The sequence below is a fragment of the Corylus avellana genome, chromosome ca2, assembly GCF_901000735.1.
Source record: "Corylus avellana chromosome ca2, CavTom2PMs-1.0".
In the NCBI taxonomy this organism is placed as follows: Eukaryota; Viridiplantae; Streptophyta; class Magnoliopsida; order Fagales; family Betulaceae; genus Corylus; species Corylus avellana.
This window is the reverse complement of record NC_081542.1, coordinates 8,040,924-8,060,190: the sequence shown is the minus strand read 5'-3', so window position 1 is coordinate 8,060,190 and position 19,267 is coordinate 8,040,924. Positions and strand designations below refer to the sequence as shown.

The 19,267-nt window shown below is 36.9% G+C and overlaps 3 protein-coding genes across 6 annotated transcripts; 2 read left to right on the top strand and 1 right to left on the bottom strand.

Moving 5' to 3' along the window:
* Window positions 1–465: 465 nt before the first annotated feature.
* On the bottom strand, window positions 466–2,284 carry LOC132168990 (uncharacterized). Its single transcript, XM_059580084.1, has 4 exons — window positions 1,917–2,284; window positions 946–987; window positions 685–829; window positions 466–549 (listed from the first exon to the last, which is right to left on the bottom strand). Exons 1-4 carry the CDS (start codon window positions 2,084–2,086, stop codon window positions 466–468), a joined length of 441 nt encoding a protein of 146 aa, XP_059436067.1. The 5' UTR covers window positions 2,087–2,284.
* A 553-nt stretch (window positions 2,285–2,837) lies between these two features.
* Window positions 2,838–5,472, top strand: LOC132171217 (F-box protein At5g03970-like). 4 transcript variants are annotated; one of them, XM_059582481.1, is made up of 2 exons: window positions 2,838–2,916; window positions 4,027–5,472. In XM_059582481.1, the coding sequence occupies exon 2, from the start codon at window positions 4,046–4,048 to the stop codon at window positions 5,270–5,272; it is 1,227 nt and encodes a 408-aa protein (XP_059438464.1). In that variant the 5' UTR covers window positions 2,838–2,916; window positions 4,027–4,045; the 3' UTR covers window positions 5,273–5,472. The 4 variants fall into 4 exon arrangements, with proteins under 4 accessions (XP_059438464.1, XP_059438462.1, XP_059438463.1 ...); XM_059582479.1 differs by having other exon boundaries at window positions 2,845–2,916; window positions 4,011–5,472; XM_059582480.1 differs by having other exon boundaries at window positions 2,866–2,916; window positions 4,030–5,472.
* Window positions 5,473–12,619: 7,147 nt separating this feature from the next.
* LOC132172837 (proteasome subunit beta type-4-like) lies at window positions 12,620–17,717 on the top strand. The gene is made up of 6 exons (XM_059584403.1): window positions 12,620–12,847; window positions 12,965–13,041; window positions 14,202–14,331; window positions 14,513–14,672; window positions 14,766–14,951; window positions 17,268–17,717. The coding sequence occupies exons 1-6, from the start codon at window positions 12,780–12,782 to the stop codon at window positions 17,379–17,381; spliced, it is 735 nt and encodes a 244-aa protein (XP_059440386.1). The 5' UTR covers window positions 12,620–12,779; the 3' UTR covers window positions 17,382–17,717.
* The last annotated feature ends 1,550 nt before the right edge of the window (window positions 17,718–19,267 follow it).

The window sequence follows — 19,267 nt, the reverse complement described above, 5'->3', positions numbered from 1 at the left end:
AGATAACTAGAATTTTTTACATATGGCTAAAATACCACAATACTTATGAAACTTTAATAGGTTATTAAATATATTCAACCATAAAAGAGGGGGGGATGGCCAGTGATGAATTCATCCGGTACAACAATATAGTTTTGACAGAGAAGTTGCCTAGTAATTCTAATACAGCACCTTTAACTTGGTAGTCAGTATTCAAGATTGTCAGTTATCTAGAAGGCAAACAAGTTGAAAGCCCACCATAGACATATTCCATTGACCTAAATTGCAATGACGAATGTGAAAATTACACCAGTCTAAGTTATCATGCACGTTGCCTCCCTTAATTTGTGCAAATGAAATTTAATTTAAAACTTCCCTTCGTAGAGGGCCTATTTGAATGTCTCTATAATCTATCGATAATGGGGAATTCAAAAGTGGCGGCCATCATAATAAGAAACCTGACAAAAGGAATTCTATGAATGGCGATCATTCCAAGCTCTCGACAGTCCCATTATAGATGATGTCTATGGCTTGGATACTAAATGTAATATCAACTGGGCCATTCAAATTCTAAAGAACAACTGAACAGCCCCTTAATGAATGCCACCATTCTTAAGTGTCTAATGTGATTAGAGCCAAAAGTAACCATATCAATTCATGTGCTTTTCAAAAAGTCAAAAGCCTAATTGGAGACACAAGACTCACCTCAACATTATCTCCATACAAGTTAAGTTTGTGGTTCTCATTGTTAAAAACTTGTGCAGGGTATTTGTTTCTAGCATTGCAAGCCATATCATCTGCCAGCATGAGTATTATCCTCTCATCAGGTATTCCTAACCGCTTAACTGTCCTGGAGGACAAAGGATTAGAAAATTTTCTATCAATGATTACCACGCAAGATGGACCCCCCAAAAAATAATAATAATAAATGAAAAGAAAAGGAGACAAAGGAAGCTCACTGCTTACCTATACAATGATAAAGTATTAGCCATGTGTCGATAATTAAACCTGAACAAGGACACAGATGCAAAATTTATTCAACTGGAAAAGTCTCATAACAACAAAAGGTTTCAAATGTGCTATGGCTCTAGAGCTCAGCAAATCAAGCTACTTTCTAGTAATGCAATCAAGTCAGCAAATGCACGCCATAAATCCTTCTCTAAATAACTATAAAGGGTTCTAGAGGACCAAGAAGGAAGACCTCTTTATTGGAAACCATTAGGTGCAGGACTCAAGCCCAAGTTGCAAAACAAATTGGAACCTTTTTAGATTATTGTGGTGTCACATCAGTCAAGACCCAACGTCCTTCGAGGTCCCAAGTTTCTCTCCATAATAGTATGGAAGTGACGCATCAGCGGCAATAAAACAGGAAATATGATTCTTCTTTTTCTTGTAATTCCGAAAATTTTGAAGTTATATTTCTTCAATTGAAAATAAGTGTTTGCCCATTATCTGAAACAATAACATGGACATAATCTATTTGGCTCATAAGTCTTATCATCTGTCATTTATAGTGCCTGAAGGGGTACATTGTAATTAACTTGTTAAGGAAATTCAAATATCATAACTTAAAAAACAAGGTAATGTTTACCTTCTAAACCCAGAAGATGGGCGTGGCTCATTGATCCATATTTCCCATTTTTCTCTTGTTTGCAAAGTTTTTAAAGATGCATGCCCCAAATTTTAAATATCAAATTGATCAAGAACAAAGTACACGACACGGATACCCCATAATCAAAGCATGGCTATGAATCAATCGGCACATAAGTATAATTTCACCTTGATTAACACACTCAAAGACACGTCAGGACAGAAAAGAGGCATATGACCCTTGGATACAGAAGAAGAAGAAGAAGAAAATAATATGGGTATGCTTAAAATCATTACAAAAAGCATAATCTAAAAGCTTACAAGCAAAAGAACGAAGGTTGAGTTACCAGAAGCGAGAGGTGCAGACCAAAACAGCCCAGTTGTTAGTGTGCATAGTAGCCTCAGAAGAAGAAGAAGCTTGTGCTACGCAATTGCTTATGCCCAGAAGCAGAAACAAAAGCAGCACCACCACTCTGGACCCGAACGAACCGTACATCTTGAATTGCATTCTCTTCATCTCATCTGTTCGTCAAAAAACTCTCTTTTCTTCTTCGTTTTACCAGCCTGAGATTGATTTGCTTGGTTCCCCAAAGCATAAAATTATCAAAGGAAATGCATAGACCCGGCAAGCAATCGGTTCAATTTGGTTTGATTTTTTTTTGTCCTGAACCAATTTGGTTTGATTTGAAGCTCCAAAGCAACCTCGGACTCAGATTGGCCAATTTTATTTTAGTTCAAAGCAATTAAGTAATAATCAAATTCTAAAAATTGTTTACGATTTATAAAATTAAAAAAATATTTTCTTAATCAATTAAAAATATTGCCATTTTGGGCACCCGGCCCGCAGCCCTGCGGCTTCTAAAATTTTTACCCGGATAAAGAGGTTATTATCCGCCGGGTATCGGGTATAATGGGCGGGTGCAGACAGGGAGGGTAAGGCGGGTATTACGGGGCGGGTCGGATATTTTTGTGAATGGTCAGTAAGAGAGGGAGAGGAGAGTTCCCACATGAAAAAGTAAAGGAATTGGAATACGAAGACATTCTCACATTCCACAGGGCAAGGGGAATTAGGGGAAATGGGGGTATAAGGGGTTGTACCCGAGATTTTTAAAAACAGCAACCCGAGCCCGACCCGAACCTTGCAGATACTTGAAAAATCAATCCGGATCTGCTTTTTTTTTTAAGGAAAATTGACGGATCGGGGCGGGTAGTGCGGGTATTTGCCCACCCTTCATTGGTGGAGCTCTTTTCCTCTGCTTCTTCCTGCTACAAATGCAAATGCTTCCCAAGCTACAATGTGCTTTTCCCTATCTTGGGTTACGTTAGTTTAGCTGACAGCAATTTGAGGTTTTCTCTCTCTCCCTCTCTCTATGTCTACAATATTTCTTTTGTTGTATGCAGAGCTCTTTTTCTTACTTTCATTGGTCGGACATCGGAGTTCATTGATGGGGGAACACATGCAAATCTACTTATTTTACCAGTAGTTTGGCTGATAGCAATTTGCTTTTTCTTTTTTCTTTTTTCTTTTTATTTATTTATCATTCATTGTTATTTACTTGGGTTTTGCTTCATCCGTGCATTTGCTTGCTAAGAAAATGGAATACTGGAAAATTTATTTTTTGGGTCCTATGTACTAGGTCAAGTGGTTTTGTTTGTCCAAGTTGTTCTTTTTTTATTTTTGTTTTGGGGGTGCAGTTTCTGGGGACCAAACAGTACATAATCAGTGCATTTTGTGATTGTGAAACTCGGTAATTGTCTGTTTCTTTTGCTTTTCAATTGTTTGTGTGAAAGTTCTATACAGTATGGCATTGCTTAAAGAGGGAAGGGGGCTGAATTAGAGGGATAAAAGGTTGACGATTAGAAGTCTTCTTAGGGATTGGAAGGTGGATATAATATGTTTACAAGAAACTAAATTGGAGTTTATTTCTAGGGCTGTGGTCTGCAATTTATGAGGCTGTCATCATTTTCTCCCGAATTGTACTTGTTGTGCCCCTTTGCACTTTCTATTGTGATTGATTTACTTCTATTTATATATAAACTCAGAGAAAATCTAAAAGGGAAAACCTACCTATAAAATTAAGAGTGACTCCATGGAACATCATTTAATTGTTTTCTCCATTGTCAAGATCCTTCTTTCTATCTGTCATTGTCAGTTCTGCAAACTTTCTCCATTGCCCTTGTGTGGCACTACTATAGTCTACAGAGCAGACCTTTAAGTGATTCATGCCAAGTATCACCAAACTTGGAGAATATATATAAGATGGTTTTCACTTCTATAAAAATCAATTTGACATGAAGTTTTGTTTAAGCTCTCGATTTCTCTGTTCTTGCAAATTTCATTCGTGGTGTCATATCTGTATCTATTCATGTCAACTGAAGTGCATAAACAGATTATTGTTTGTTATGCTCAAGAACCTTTCTCAGTTGTTGCAATGATGTAGTGGGAATGTCCTTCAGCAGGATTTTATCTTGTTAAATGATGTCTAAGAGGATGGCCCACGATAGCGTTCATGCTGCATTAAACTCTGACGATATCCTATTTGAGATCCTCCTTCGATTACCAGAAAAATCTCTTTTCAGACTCATTCTTGTATCGAAGAAGTGGCTTCACTTGATATGCAGCTATTCTTTTCGTTCTAGTTACTACACTCGATGGCAGGAAAGTTTTCGTCTATTGGGCTTCCTTGTGTGCAATTTTCTATACCTTGGAAGACCTCGAGATGGCTTCCGTCGCCCCTCATGGGAGCCTGCACTTCCCTTTTTATCAACTTGTAAAGAAGGTGATGATTTAAAGTTTTCTGGGATCCTCAAGCAGCTCGGTTACTTCATTGACTCTTCCAACGGCCTTCTTCTTTGTGGCCGCCACCCAATGACTTATTATGTATGGAGTCCCATAACCAAGCAGCCATACCAACTTCCTCAACCTCATCAGTTCTATCGAAATTTGTGCATGGCGTTCATTGTCGAGGAGTCGCATGATAATGTCATCTGTTATAAGGTCATTCGTGCTAAATGCATATGCAAACCTGTCGAAGTCAACACCGTCTCCATTGAGACCTTCTCTTCAAAGACTGGTGCATGGAAACAAGCCACTCTCACTTGCTCTACAGGTTTTGCTTTGTGTCCTCGAACCGTTGCTACCGTGATCAGAGGCGTTGTTCACTGGTTTGCAGTACAGAAAAATGTAGCTATTTATGACCCATATCTTGGAGTGAGGCGTATATCTTTGGTTAAACTTCCAGCTGGTGAGTTGTCATATGATTATGAAGAGTCTGTACTTGGGGAATCCTCTGATGGTCTTTTGCAGTATGGTCAGAGCAGTAAGCTGGGTATTGAGATATGGGTCCTGGAGAAAGAACAAGGTGGTAACTCATCCATATACCAGAACAATACACATCAGGAGAGCAGGTGGAATTTAAGATACAAATTGAATTTCAGAGTTATGTGGAAACGGAATCCGACTTTTGCCGATCATTCTAAAGAAACGCACATATTGTCATTCCTTCCTCAGAATTCTGAATCTGTCTTCATTAGATCTGGATCGAGTATATTTCTTTATCAGCTTGAGAGCAAAACACTGGATGTGGTTCATTATCATGGCCGTGGCTCTTCAATTTCGTGGGATTCCAGTAAAGTAGCACCATACTTCAAGCCATCTTGGCCTTCTTCTTCTTTATGTCACTACACTAACAGTTTGACATGATTGGGTGCTTTCATGAAGAAGTTTGTAATTGTGGTTCAAGAAATGTTCCCGTGTTTTTCTGCAGTAGTCTAGAGCATTTCTCTTTGCTATTCTTATATGATATGTATAAATGTTAATAGAAATCCTTATGACACTTGCACTGAATTGAAAGTAACAAGCATCTTAAAATAATTATTTAAGTACAGAAGAGAAGTTGATCAGTTTTTTTGTTCATTAAAACCTTGAATGTTGTAGATTTCAAGATGACTGAACACTTTGAGAATTTATCAGATCTCAACATGTACTTAAAGAAGTAAAATTTGATCTGAACTATATAAATAAGGGCACAAAATCTCAACTTTATTCATGGTCTACCATAGTAGAGGATAGGAATATGAATTGGGATGGTTAGTCACTCAAATTTAAAGTTGAGTTGGTGGGCTATAGAGAATTTTGAAGATGTTGCTGCTGACAGCATAAAAATTTATGGTCTGGTTGCCTTTGAATTTATTGTTATTTCTTTTTCTGCTGTTGTTAATATTATCAAAGACTTAATTCATCACAATCAGAATGCCAGATTGTTAGAGACAAATGACATTATCAACACGAGCAATATAAGAAGTCAACTGTTTGATTTTCTCCAATATCTCAAAACAATGAAGTTTTTAGATCAACTTTATAATCAAAATGTGCAGTTCAGCCTCTCCCTGCAAAAGCCTTTTTGTTTAATCAAGTCCTCTCCATTCTCTCTTTGATTTCTTCTTCTCTTTTTCCTTTAGTTTTTCTGCTGTTTTGTTTTGGTATTGGATGTCAGCTCTACCGGCTACTACGCTCCTATCTCCTCCACCATCCGTGCACCTTTCTTTCACTCTTGCCGGTCTTTAGAGCATTAGTAGCAGCTTTCCTTTGATTTTTCTTAAGTTTAGGGTATAAAACTACTTTTTGTTTTCCTATGAAATATATTTCAATAGCTTTCATTACATTTCCCTACACCATTAAAATATTATTTCTTTACAAAATACAAATTTCCTACCTACCCTTACTTTTTTCACAAAATCCCTAATTAAAGACGAAATGATGAAAGAGGAGAGAGGAAAGATAAATGTTTATATTAAAACAATGTATAGGGAACCATTTTTGGTTCCCTACACATTGGGAAATATTGTAGCAACCTTTGAGAGTTGGTTAAATGTAGGGAATCTGATGTGAGTAGGTTTTTGTTGTTTTTTTGAAATTTTTCCTAAACATAAGAAAGAAAATGGCACATAGGGCATCTGCTGCTATTGTTATTACACAAATGGGTCCCCGTTTTTGCATGTGGACTGCAGGCGTTGATGCCCCTTTTGGTCTTTTATGGCCGATCTTAGGCTTCTCTACTCATGCTCCTTCGAATTTCTACATGTAGCGCGCTTTTGGCCTATGGAGACTTCCAAATCCAGATTTGGGCCATGCTCAATATTGTCTTTGATGTTATTTGCCAATCGGTTCTTGAAGGGGACTCATATTACTATTATTTATGTTTTCTTTTGGTCTCCTTAGTCCTCTATAAGCTGGTCAAAAACTAAGATAAATATAAGTGCCCTTAACTATACTCACATCTCACTATGGGCCGCTACAACTAGTTTTGTTAGTAATATTGCCACTCGCTTGAACCATCACGAGAATTTGTTATATGTACTTGTTTCATCTCATCTTTTATATATATATATATATATATATAAGACTTAATAATGTAATAATTTAATGTTACTGTTGAGACAATTATCAACCCTGGTAGCAACTTAATTCAAAGCCTGCTAAGAAGGAGAAATGATCAGTAGTGACAGACCGCGAGATGAGGGGTGTGGCGGTCGTGCCACCTCCAATGCCTGAGTGAAAGTTTGATTATGACAAGAGTAATAAAATAAGGAAATAATGAGCAATAATAACTGGGAATAATAAAAGTAAGATCATGAGTATGTATCTCTATTGTAAGATGACTCCTCCTTTTATAGAGGCTGTGAGTGGGTGAACTTTAGTGGGACTTTCACTTGACTCCCTTGATTTGTGGGAGTGGTTGAAACCGATATTATCCTTTGAGATAATATGGGAGATTTAAGTAGATAGGATATTATGTATTTAGACTCATTTTGTGATATATTTAGTTGATTGCTCTCTGATTTGGTTTGTAACTCCCAAATTAGGTTGTTTAGAGAGTGATTATGCTCCCTTGATTATAAGGGTACGTGATTCTGCATGCAACCATTTCAATATGGTGCATAACCGCATGCTTGAGTGCGGACCTGATATAATTGAGTGATCGTGTTAGGATTTCTTGGGCTTTAATGCCTTGGTGTCCTAACGAGCCATGGGCCTCTTATTCAAAGTGGGCCTTTTGGTTTGGGTTTTGGGATATATTTTGTATCAACAGTACCCCGTCATTCCCTTAGGTCACTATGGTGGCCTAATGGGAATAAAGTTTCTATTATCCACACCTGAAATGTTACCATTGTTTTTGCAACTTTTGTATATATTTCTTTGAAGTCGATCCGAGCACACTCCGCCAAAGTCGGGAGAAATTATGCCCTAATCCGAAGATGGCGATTTTGTATGTAGGCATACTCGTGCACTGTTTGAGTGGTACGATGTTCAAAGCATGAGTCTGTAGGTAAATGTATGGATGCATGCATGAGCGGACGCATGTATGAGTGGATGCATGCATGAATAGATGCATGATCGGATGTATGTATGTACTTTTGTTTTGGATCCATTTCTGGGCTGCTGTTTGTTTTCTTGTTTTGCTTATGTACCTGCACTTTCATGTAATGAAATAAGTTTATTAGTTTCTAAAATTCCTTGTGCCAATTGTGTGTTTGAGTTTCTCTTTTTGTGTGTGGAAAAAAGTATGGGAAAAGGACCATTCTTGGGGAATCCTATACATTGTGAAACTGGGAGATTAGGAGAAATATGTAGGCTACCCAACACCATTTTAACTAGCTGTATAGAGGAGTACCATATTTAAACATGTACGGAGTATACCTCTACTAACCCGAATGGGATGATCACCTTTTAGTTTTCCGTTTTGTCTCATATTCTCAGGAATCATGCCAGTGAAGTTGTTACGGGGTAGCCGAAGAGTTTCCAAATTTAGAAAGTTTGCGAGGCAGTTTGGAATAGACCCGTGCAAACTGTTCAAGGACAATTCCAAGTGCTTGAGTTGCTTGAGATTGCAGAACTCAAATGGAATTTCACCAGTAAATGCATTGAAGGAAAGGTCAAGGTGCACTAGGTTTGTCAGGTTGTCTAATTGCTTTGGAATTGGGCCACCCAATTCACAGAGGTACAAAGTCATTTGAGCTAGATTCACCAAGTTCCCAAAATCCTTTGGGATCCCACCTTCAAAATTGTTACAATCCAAGTGAATGTTTCTTAGGTTAGTGAGATTGCCCAACTCGTAGGGGATTTTTCCATGCAGATCATTCGCCATAAGTGAAAGATACTCCAAGCCAACCAGATTTGCATAGATTTTTGGGATTCTACCAAAGAAATGATTGTAATCAAGATCTAAGAACTTGAGCTTCTTTAAGGTCGTAATCCCAAGTGGAAAAAAGGCAGTGAACTTGTTCTCAAAGGCATGAAACACTTCCAAATTGGCAATGTTAGAGTAGTTCCAATCCAAGCTGCTATTGAATCTGTTGGATGAGATGTTTAGCCATCGAAGACTACTCAAATTCACAATCTCCAGGGTACCTGTGAACTGATTACTAGCAAGAGAAATGTTAGTAAGCTGGTCAAGTTTTGAAATTTGAGGTGACACACAGCCGTTCAAATTCAACCCTATTAAGTCCACTGAAACAACACGTCTACTAGAGCATTGAATTCCAACCCAAGAACAAATTGTGCTAGGACTCGAAGAATTCCAAGTATTTAGAATGGAGTCGGAGAATTCAAATCCTTTTTTAAATGTGACTAAGGCATGGAAATCACTATCTAAAGAATAAGCAAAACAAGAAGTACTAACAAAAGAGACAAGTGACAAAACAATGAAAGGCACCATATTAACAAGTGGAATCAATCATCTTTTTCTTTGTTTGAAAGGGAGTTGTTTAAATGGTGTGGCCATGGCAAAACGCTATTGACAGCAATAAATACCTCAAGCAGCCCCTTTCTCTGAAACCTGAAGGAAAGTAGTGCCCTTGATTGTTATGGAGTCCACCGAAATTTATCACCCTCTTCTCTTCTTTTCAGCCGGCGTGTGCCTCAGTCCACCAGCCCCACATCCCTTCCTCCATCTCGCCAGAACGTGGACATTGGAGCACGTACGAGTTGTGGGTAGTCAGCCATGCCCATGAGTACTAGTTATATGGCAGTAGTCCCCGAGGCACCTCCACGCACCGTGCCGTCAACAGAAGAGCGCCACCCTCGACCGCGTTGTACCGCCACAGATTGTTACGAGTATTTCATGGACGACATGGGTATACATTGGTTGGTAGTCGGTGATAGAGTGGTTGGATAAGAAGGTTAAGAGATTGTTACAGGTATTTCATGGACGACATGGGTATACATTGGTTGTTAGTCGGTGATAGAGTGGTTGGAGAAGAAGGTGAAGAGACATGTTTTCAAATGGTAGGGGAAGGACTCAGAGAAGAGCACTATAGCCTGTGCCGCCGCCCTCAGTCACACAAGTGCTTGAGTCTCTAGGGTTATTCTTGCAAGGAGGTGTTTCTTTTGTTTGAGTACTTGCATATATACGTATGTAAAGACATGTGATTAATCAAGTTTGAAAAATCAATCCCAAATGTTGCATATAAAGAGGCACAATGCCGAAAGATGCATAAAAGAATAATATATTTTGACATTTATTTAAATAATTTGCACGCATTTAACAAATCAAATATGCAATTGTATGATTTCATTGTTGGTGTTTATATGCAAACAATTTAACCACATATTAAAGCTTTCATGTGAAATTGATAAACATACATGTTATATCACCTCTTGATTTTTTGTTCCATGGAATGTGCCTTTTCTTTTTGTGCAGAATCGATAGACCAGAAAGATAGACATGTATTCTTATATGAACCCTTTCTCCTTTCAAGATTTTAAAGGCAATGAATTAAAAAGACAAAATATGACCACATCTCTTTATTGTCAATTTCTTTTTCTTTTCTTGTTTTTTTTAATTTTTTTTTTTTTTAATTCATTAGATATGAATTTTGCCAAGAATTCGTTTCGATAAATTGGAAATTGCTATGAGTAAGTAAATAAGAAAGAGAAAGCAAAGTATAAACTTATCTTGCTTTTTATGAAGATCAACGTACACCTTCATAGATTCATTTTCTAGTGTGGCAGCTTGAACTTTCCCTTTTTATTGATTTGTAACAATTTGGCAGAAGACATCATGTGCATCCAAGTAATAGCAATGATATTTCTCAATCACTGAGATGAGAAGCAAGAAAATTAAGCCCTCATTTGCACTTACACTGTTATAGCAGGCACATATGTTAATTAGAGATAAAACATCGATCTCCTTTATTTTTGTTTTTACTTCCGTCAAACACATATGAAAGAATAAAACTTTCAACTTCCATTTTACGTCATAAATATATTTATTGGACAAATTGTATTATTCTTAAAATTGCAGGGACACTAACCAGTAATAAAAATATTGGTATTTGTGCTCCAATTTGTTTTGGAGCGAAGTACTTGTATAAAGGCAAAAAACTTATTGAGTTGTTTCATAGCCAAAGGCACAGTTTTATATCAGATTTGATGTTCAAGTATTTATTTTTATTAAAATACACTCATCAAAACCCAGATATTCATCCATGTCATAAATTGCAGAGAAGCATAATTAACTTTTTAGAAGATAAGTTAATGTGGACTTATCTCGTTTATCTGGTGACCCTTTAGGTTCGTTGGGTGAGGAACATCCCTTCAGGTTTGTCGGGTGAGGAACGACCCTTCAAGTCTATTGGGTGAGGAATTGCCCTTCGGGTCTATCTCCAAAAATTGCTACTGCCCGCAGTGTGGGAGCCATTTAGTTGATAGGATAGGTTGTCCAGCTTGGCTTGGAATTGTGCTTGGAAAGCGTCCATACAAGTATCAGTGGAGCCGTCCTCTGTTGTTGCTAGCGGTCTCTTAGGTCTGTTGGCTGTTTCAGGCTTGAGTCCTCCTGGTGCTGAAGATTAGGGACCCAGTGGTAGTTTCCTCAGTTTCGAGATTGCCAACGTTATGCTCATTGATGTTTTCCAACTGGGGAGGGGGAATGTTGGTCATGTTGACAGTATCGTTGGTTTGGCCTTGAGATCTCGTGGCTACCATTCGTGACTTTTGTCCTATTTGAACTTTGGATCGTTATATGATTCTCGTTCCCACAGACGGCGCCAACTGTTGAGACAGTTATCAACCCTAGTAGCAATTTGATTCAAAGCCTGCTAAGAAATAAATATTATCAGTAGTGAAGACCGCGAGATGGGGGGTGTGATGGTCGTACCACCTTCGATGCCTGAGTGAGAATTTGATTATGACAAGAGTAATAAAATAAGGAAATAATGAGCAATAATAACTAGGAAAACTAAGAGTAAGAAAATGAGTACGTATCTGTATTATAAGATGACTTTTCCTTTTATAGAGGCTGTGAGTGGGTGAACTCTAGTGGGACTCTCACTCGGCTCCCTTGATTCGTGGGAGTGGTTGAAACCGATATTATTCTTTGAGATAATATGGGAGATTTAAGTATATAGGATATTATGTATTTAGTCTCATTTTGTGAGATATTTAGTTGATTGCTCTCTGATTTGGGTTGTAACTCCCAAATTGGGTTGTTTGGAGAGTGATTATGCTATATTGATTATAAGGGTATGTGATTCTGCATGCAACCATTTCAATATGGTGCATAACTGCGTGCTTAAGTGTGGACCTGATATAATCGAGTGATCGTGTTAAGATTTCCTGGGGCCTTGGTGTCCTGGCGAGCCATGGGCCTCTTATTCGAAGTAGGCCTCTTAGTTTGGGTTTTAGGATATATTTTGTATCAACAGCTACAATATCATATTCAAGATAAAATTATGCCTGCCTCTAGTAACTAAGATATATTGATTTTTAATTTTTATTTTTTATAAAACAACAATAGGCATATTAATTACATAAAATAACAAGAATCGTGTGACTTCTCTATTAAAAAAGAAAAAGAAAAGAAAAAAGAGAGGAGTAATTGCAACTAGAAGAAGAACAACGACCTCCCGTTCTTCACGTACAAGGAGAGGAGGAAGCCGCTTTTAACAAACTCATTTGTTTGGGTAGCCCATGGGTTGTTTTAGTTGGGCCGGGTACAAGTCGGAGCAGCCCATCTACAGATTTCTTGAGCAAAGGGAAAGGAAAAGCCAGAGGCTTAAAGGAGTATACTGATTCCGCTCTTCTCCCAAATCATCGATCCCTACGAACTCCATAGCCGATTATTTCTGAAAACGTAACCATTATTTTTTTTGTTTCTTAAATCCGATCTCTGTCACTGAGCTCCTCTTTCTAGTTCTCTACGTAGTTGATTATGGATTCAAATCAAGCTGGCAAGCAGCATAGCCTAATGGGCTCTGAAGCTGCCTCCGAAAGAACTCTGTATGTATATATGTGCATGTGGATTTAGAGATTTCGGTATTCTTTGGAATTGGTGCCTTGTAATGCAATTTTTTTATTTTTTATTTTTTATTTTAATTTTTTTTTTGGTTGGTTTAGGTACCCATATGTTACTGGGTCGTCCGTAGTTGCTCTCAAATTCAAAGATGGAATTCTTATGGCTGCCGATATGGGAGGTTAAATGCTAAACTCAATCATCCTATATTGCAATTTTCATATAATTCTGTTTTTACTGAAGTATTTTCGATTAAATTGACGTTGTTCTTGATGATAAAACCCTCGTTTGGCTGTGGGGAAACAATGTATGTATATGTGTGTATGAATGCATATTTATTTATCTGCCTGTGTATGAGTGCAGGTATATCTATGTATATATGTGTAAATTGGTGGGCTTACGAATTTAATTAGAGAAAAAAAAAAAAAAAAACTGAGTCCATTTAATTGTTTTCCCTCTTGAAATTGTCAAATTGCAACTGAGATGTGTGAATACGGGTTTCAGTTTGATTAATACTTGTTCTATTGGAATTTTGTTTTTAATTGCTATATAGAAATAAATGAGATCAAATTTAGCCATGACAGTGTACGTTAACTATGGAACTTTAGTAAATTAAGATTTTTGGTCATGATTTGAAAAGAAAAAAAAAAGGAAAGAGCTCTGTTCATGTGGACTTCATGTTTTTTATTAATATCATTTGGGGAGTAAGTAATCTATTTATCTTGTTTTCAGTATTTTGATTAATTGTTTATGTCTCTATGTACAGTCTGTTTAAGACTATTCCTTTCAACTTTGTTATGTCTCCCTACATTCTTATTGATTCAGCAAGTAATTTCTTGTCTGACCCTGTACTCTTGCACTTCAGTGGGCGAGTAGGGATCGCTAGTCAAGGTTTTAAGTAGCACCTTATTGGTTTTAAGAGCTCTGACCTCCTTTTAGTTGTCTAAAGCAAATTTTATTTAGCTACTTGCTTTTGTCTATACTAAAACTTTGATTCCTCTTACCCCGGACATGCATGGGACATATTGTGCACTTTCCGTAATGATTATGTCCATATAAAAATCTAATTGTAACATCATATTCATTCCATTTTTTTGTCTGTAAAAAAAATTCTAAGGTGCATCTTTATTGCAGAAAATTTTCGTTTCACCTGACCCCTCATTGTGGATAGCTTTACACTATTTTTTCATTGAGTCTTTAAATCCATTTTAGAATATATGTTTTTGGTACATATCTCATATCATTTATGGCTCTAGACTAACTGGTTCACCTTTTTAATAACATTTTGAAAACTTCTTTATGATTACATATGTATCATGTTAATAATGTATTAACTGACAGGTTCCTATGGGTCTACTCTACGATACAAGAGTGTGGAGCGATTGAAGCCTGCTGGCAAACATTCTCTTCTTGGAGCAAGCGGGGAAATAAGTGACTTTCAGGAGATTTTACGTTATCTTGATGAGCTTATGTAAGTACTGATTGTTTTGGAAGAGATATGGATGGAGCTGAAACTTTGCACATTTCTATGTGTGTTTTTTTACATGTCATGTGAAAATGAACATTTTTTTGTTGGGGGTGGCGGCAAGGTTTGTACCTCTTTTTACTGTTTTTGCTGAGAGATTCTTATTTCTGTGGTTTGGTGTTTCCAGCCTGTATGACAACATGTGGGATGATGGGAATTCTTTGGGGCCTAAAGAGGTGCACAACTATTTAACTCGTGTGATGTATAATAGGCGTAACAAGTTTGACCCACTGTGGAACTCACTTGTTCTTGGTGGAGTGAAAAATGGGCAGAAGTACCTTGGCATGGTAGACATAATCGATCATTTTTTTTGATGGTTTTTAGCTACCTATGTGCATCTAAGAATAGTACTCAGACATGTATTTGTGATTCTTATCCAGGTTAGCATGATAGGTGTAAATTTTGAGGATAACCATGTGACAACTGGGTTTGGAAATCACCTTGCCCGTCCTATTCTTCGTGATGAGTGGCATGAGAACTTGAGTTATGAAGATGGTGTCAAGTTACTGGAGAAATGTATGCGTGTACTTCTGTATCGTGATCGGTCTGCTATCAACAAGCTTCAGGTTTGTTGAAACTTATATAATTGGCTTCAAGATGTCCTTTAATTTGTAAAACCCTTAATCAATAAGTTAGAGCTGTACAATGATATTACTAGGAAACCGTTAAACTTTGTTCTAGTTTTTGGACGAAATTATGCAACTTCTCTGGATGTTTTTAATTTCTGTATCTCATTTTATCCATATCTTTTTCCTTTTTAGTCTCTATTTCAATATCAAAATTTTAAGTAGAGATTTAATGTTCTATTTTTGGTGTACCATATTTCTCTAATATTGTTATTCTACCAAATATTGGTTGTGCTTGGAATATCAATAAGGTTTGCAAGAATTAAAATCAAACTATTGATTGCTTTTGCAATTTTTGCGAAATTGTGGTTTGAATTTTATTACTCCCTCCATACCAATTGTCTTACTTTTCATTTTAAAACGCACCAAAATATATCCACTTTTTAAAAGTGGAAGTTCTACTTCCTCAATTTCCTATATTACTCACATTTTTCAAAAAGCAAACAAGATTCTTATTTAAAATTCATGTCACTTCTGCTATACCGTAATTATCACTAATTTTTTTCCATTTTCATTAATAGTCATATCATTTCAAACCAATACTTTTTATTTTTTTGAATGAATATTTTCATTCTCATATTACATTGCATGTTAATATAAAAATGAGATATTACATCGCATATTACAGGCATTGGCTCTCTAGTAGGGGTAGAGGCTGGTCTGTTTTGTGGGTTTAGGGTTTTTTTGGGGTCTAGGGTCCCTTTTTTTTGGGCTTTAGGGTTCCCTTTTGGGGGGCTTTTATGGGCTAGCTTTGGTTTTCGTGTGTATACTTTCTATGTACTTAAGGGCGCCTTACGCTTTTTTTGATATATACAATATTACTTATAAAAAAAATTTATATAAAAATGAGATATCCTTAAAATCTTCTTTTTGAAGAATTAGAGGACTTCATGAAATCCTGTTTCAAATGTGTGAACTCTTTTCTCTCACTCTCTCTTCTGGATTTCACTGTCATAATTGTTTCGATCTCATTCTGGTAGAAATCTTCTTAAGTATCTGGCCTATTAGCTCAGTTAGTTAGAGCGTCGTGCTAATACTTATCAAAAAAGAAATCTTCTTGAGCCTTAGAGACATGGTTTCTGAATTAGTAAGGACTAATAATTTTTGCTGCTTCAACTTGTAGTGGTTTTCCTTTGGAATTTTACTCTTGCAATGATGAGGTAGAGTCAACATGAATCTTGTGGTGGTTTCTGAATTTTACTTTTTGCTGGTTCTACATGAATCTTGACTACCAAGAAATGATGAGGTAGAGCCAACATTCTAGCAAAATATATTTAAACAAGAAAAAGGGTGACAAGATTTTGGAACTTGCAGTTTTATTTTTATTATTCATAGAATTTATAATGAACGGTCAAGATTTTCATTATTCTTACTGTCCGTGCTTGTGGAATATGCTCACTCCCATTGTCAATCCATGCGTCCTTACAAAGTGAAGATGAAACATGTTCAAAGTGGGCACTTAGTTCCCAGATTCAGTATTCTACATCTTCCCGTACCTTTCCACACACACACTCTCTCTAAAATGTCTTGGTGCTTGAGGAGGCTCATTGTGTTTCCTTATGGTTTATGATTGGGGCAAGAGAGCAAATCCAATCTGCTTCATATGGAAGTGTTCAGGCATTCAATTATGGACAACCATCTACCATCTTCCTTTTTGCACACATTTCTTTGTACCTGTAGGTCATTCTGATTAGTTTTGACGTTCTCTAGATCTAGGATTGGGAAGTAGATTACTGCTTCCTTGTCTTGGCAGATTTATGTTTTCAAATTAATGTTTTGTTGAGCGTTGTTTGCCTTTCTGAACTTTTCTGAACTTAAATGTTCAGTAACCTCAATCATATACTGCCAAACTGTACTAGTAGTAGATAGCCGACTGGAATTTTTGGAAGCATTACCATCTATTGATCTTTTGTGTGAATGTGACATGGATTAGCTATTGAACCCTCACTGTACATAGATATTCAACCATATGCAGTTCTGAATAAAGGTGGCCCAAATCTGAATTAGTTCAATTTGTCCTGTAGTTGTTGTATATTTGAATTTTCTTTTAGAATATGATTTCAAATTGTAATCTAATTTGGCCAATGAGCCTTAACTCAAATGATTCTTCATCCCTTTGTAAGAATAAAGTGGAGGATGTGGTTGTGAGTTTCAGATCCATTTCACTTGCCAATTAAGGAAAAGTTTTCTGATTGTAATTTAATTTGGTAGTTTTCTTTAATTATTCTTAACATATGTGAATTTTGCAACTTTCAGATAGCAAAGATCACAGAAGAAGGTGTAACCATTTCACCACCGTACGCATTGAAGACATTCTGGGGATTTTCGGCTTTCGAGAACCCAACCGTGGGTGCAGAGGGATCATGGTAGCTACACCAGCTAAGATTCTAGCTTGCTGCCCGAATTCCAATATAAAACTGGATTGTAGAAGTTCTTATAATCCCATCTGATGTTTCCTATCTGCCAAAATTTCTGAGGCCTCTTGACTCTTATCTATGGTGGATAAAACCGACTATACTTGAAAATACTCTCAAGAAGATGAAATTGTGGTTATATGTGAGATGGAATTCAATTTTTTTCCTAGTTGAAAACTAAATTCAGTTGCAATATTTTAATTTGCATTTTCTATTGTCATGTAGGTAAATCGATGTTAACTCGCTTTGATTTTATTTTTTACTGAAATGAAAGAAAATTATTTGTATTTCACTTTCTTGGCTTCTTTTGTCGTCCTTGTCTGTCTGTCCCAATCAGAGAAAAAAAAAGAGGCTACTGTTTTCTTTTCTGTTATGTCATTCAACAATTGAGGAAAATGGATCAATATTATGGTAATCAATTTTACAAGTGCTTAAATAAGTTTGTTCTTTCCTTAGAGTAGCAATTTGTAGTCGAGGACACTCTACAGGTCCTTGGGAAACTTGATGGCAGAGGTGGCGTGCAGTAGAACAATAGACTAAACCTCAGCTTAACTTTGACTAATCAACAATTCTTAAGAGGTATTTTTGGCCATTAATGCTCATTGGAGAATCTAAATCTCAACTTGTATATCTGAGGAACTAAGATTAAATGGGTAAGGGTGAAAAGGCGGGTGGTTATTACCCGCCCACTAACCATTAATCGTCTAGGTGGTTACTGTTATCGGTTTTAAGTTTTTTCAAAATTGCTAACATATATATATATATATATATATTTTTTATAAGTAAAGATGTATTAATCAAAGCGCAGAGGGACGCAACCCTAGTACACAGAGAGTATACAAGAGAGCAACTAAGAGGGAGAAAAAAAAGAAGAGAACATAAAAAGAAAGTCAGGGAAGCTGATCACTAATGGCGCTAGCCAACCAGCAATCCAAGTGAAAAGGGTGTACAAGAAAAAGTGTAGGTCCTCAATATTCCTAAACAAGTCCTCGAAGCATCTAGCATTTCTCTCAATCCAGATGCACCACATAAGGCAAAGATGAACCATCTTCCACACAACAGCACTATTAGATCTGCCACCCGCCCACCAAGAAGCTTACAACCCCCTGACGCTACCAGGCATCACCCAACAACAAACCAAACCGAGATAGAACGGCATTCCACAAGATACGCACAACCCCACAATGAAGAAAGAGATGGTCAACTGACTCCCCATCCGATTCACATATGCAACAACGGTTTATCACAACAATACCTCTCTTCCGAACATTATCCAAGGTTAGAGTCTTTCCAAGCGCGGCCGTCCAAGCAAAAAAAGTCACTTTCAAAGGAACCTTGGTGTGCTATATACTCTTCCAAGAGAAAGGGGAAGAATCTTTAGAAGCAATGATCCTATAAAAGATCTAACCTCAAATAGAGGAGCGCCATAAACTGCTAACATATATATATATATATACATGAAACAACATCGTTTTTATGTTTAAATATATATAAAAATCTAGAAACGATGTCGTATGTAGCATGGTATTATCGTATTACCATAGAAATGACATGGTTTTGGTTTTTTCTTTTAAAAAGCAGTTTGCGGAGACAGTTGGTGAATTTTATTAACCGCCTTTTCACCCCTAAATGGGAGTAGCTAAGCAAGTTGGCCGTTTTGAGTAAACGTCCCATTTCTCACCTACCTATAAGGAGGATATTGTTGCTTGTCACCTTTTTCCCTTCCTATATTCCCAAGGGTCATTCTCCTATATAAGGAGGATCAACTCAAGCACTAAGAAAAAACAAGGAAAAAGAAAAACAACTACACACAACACAATATAGTAGAAGACCACCACATGT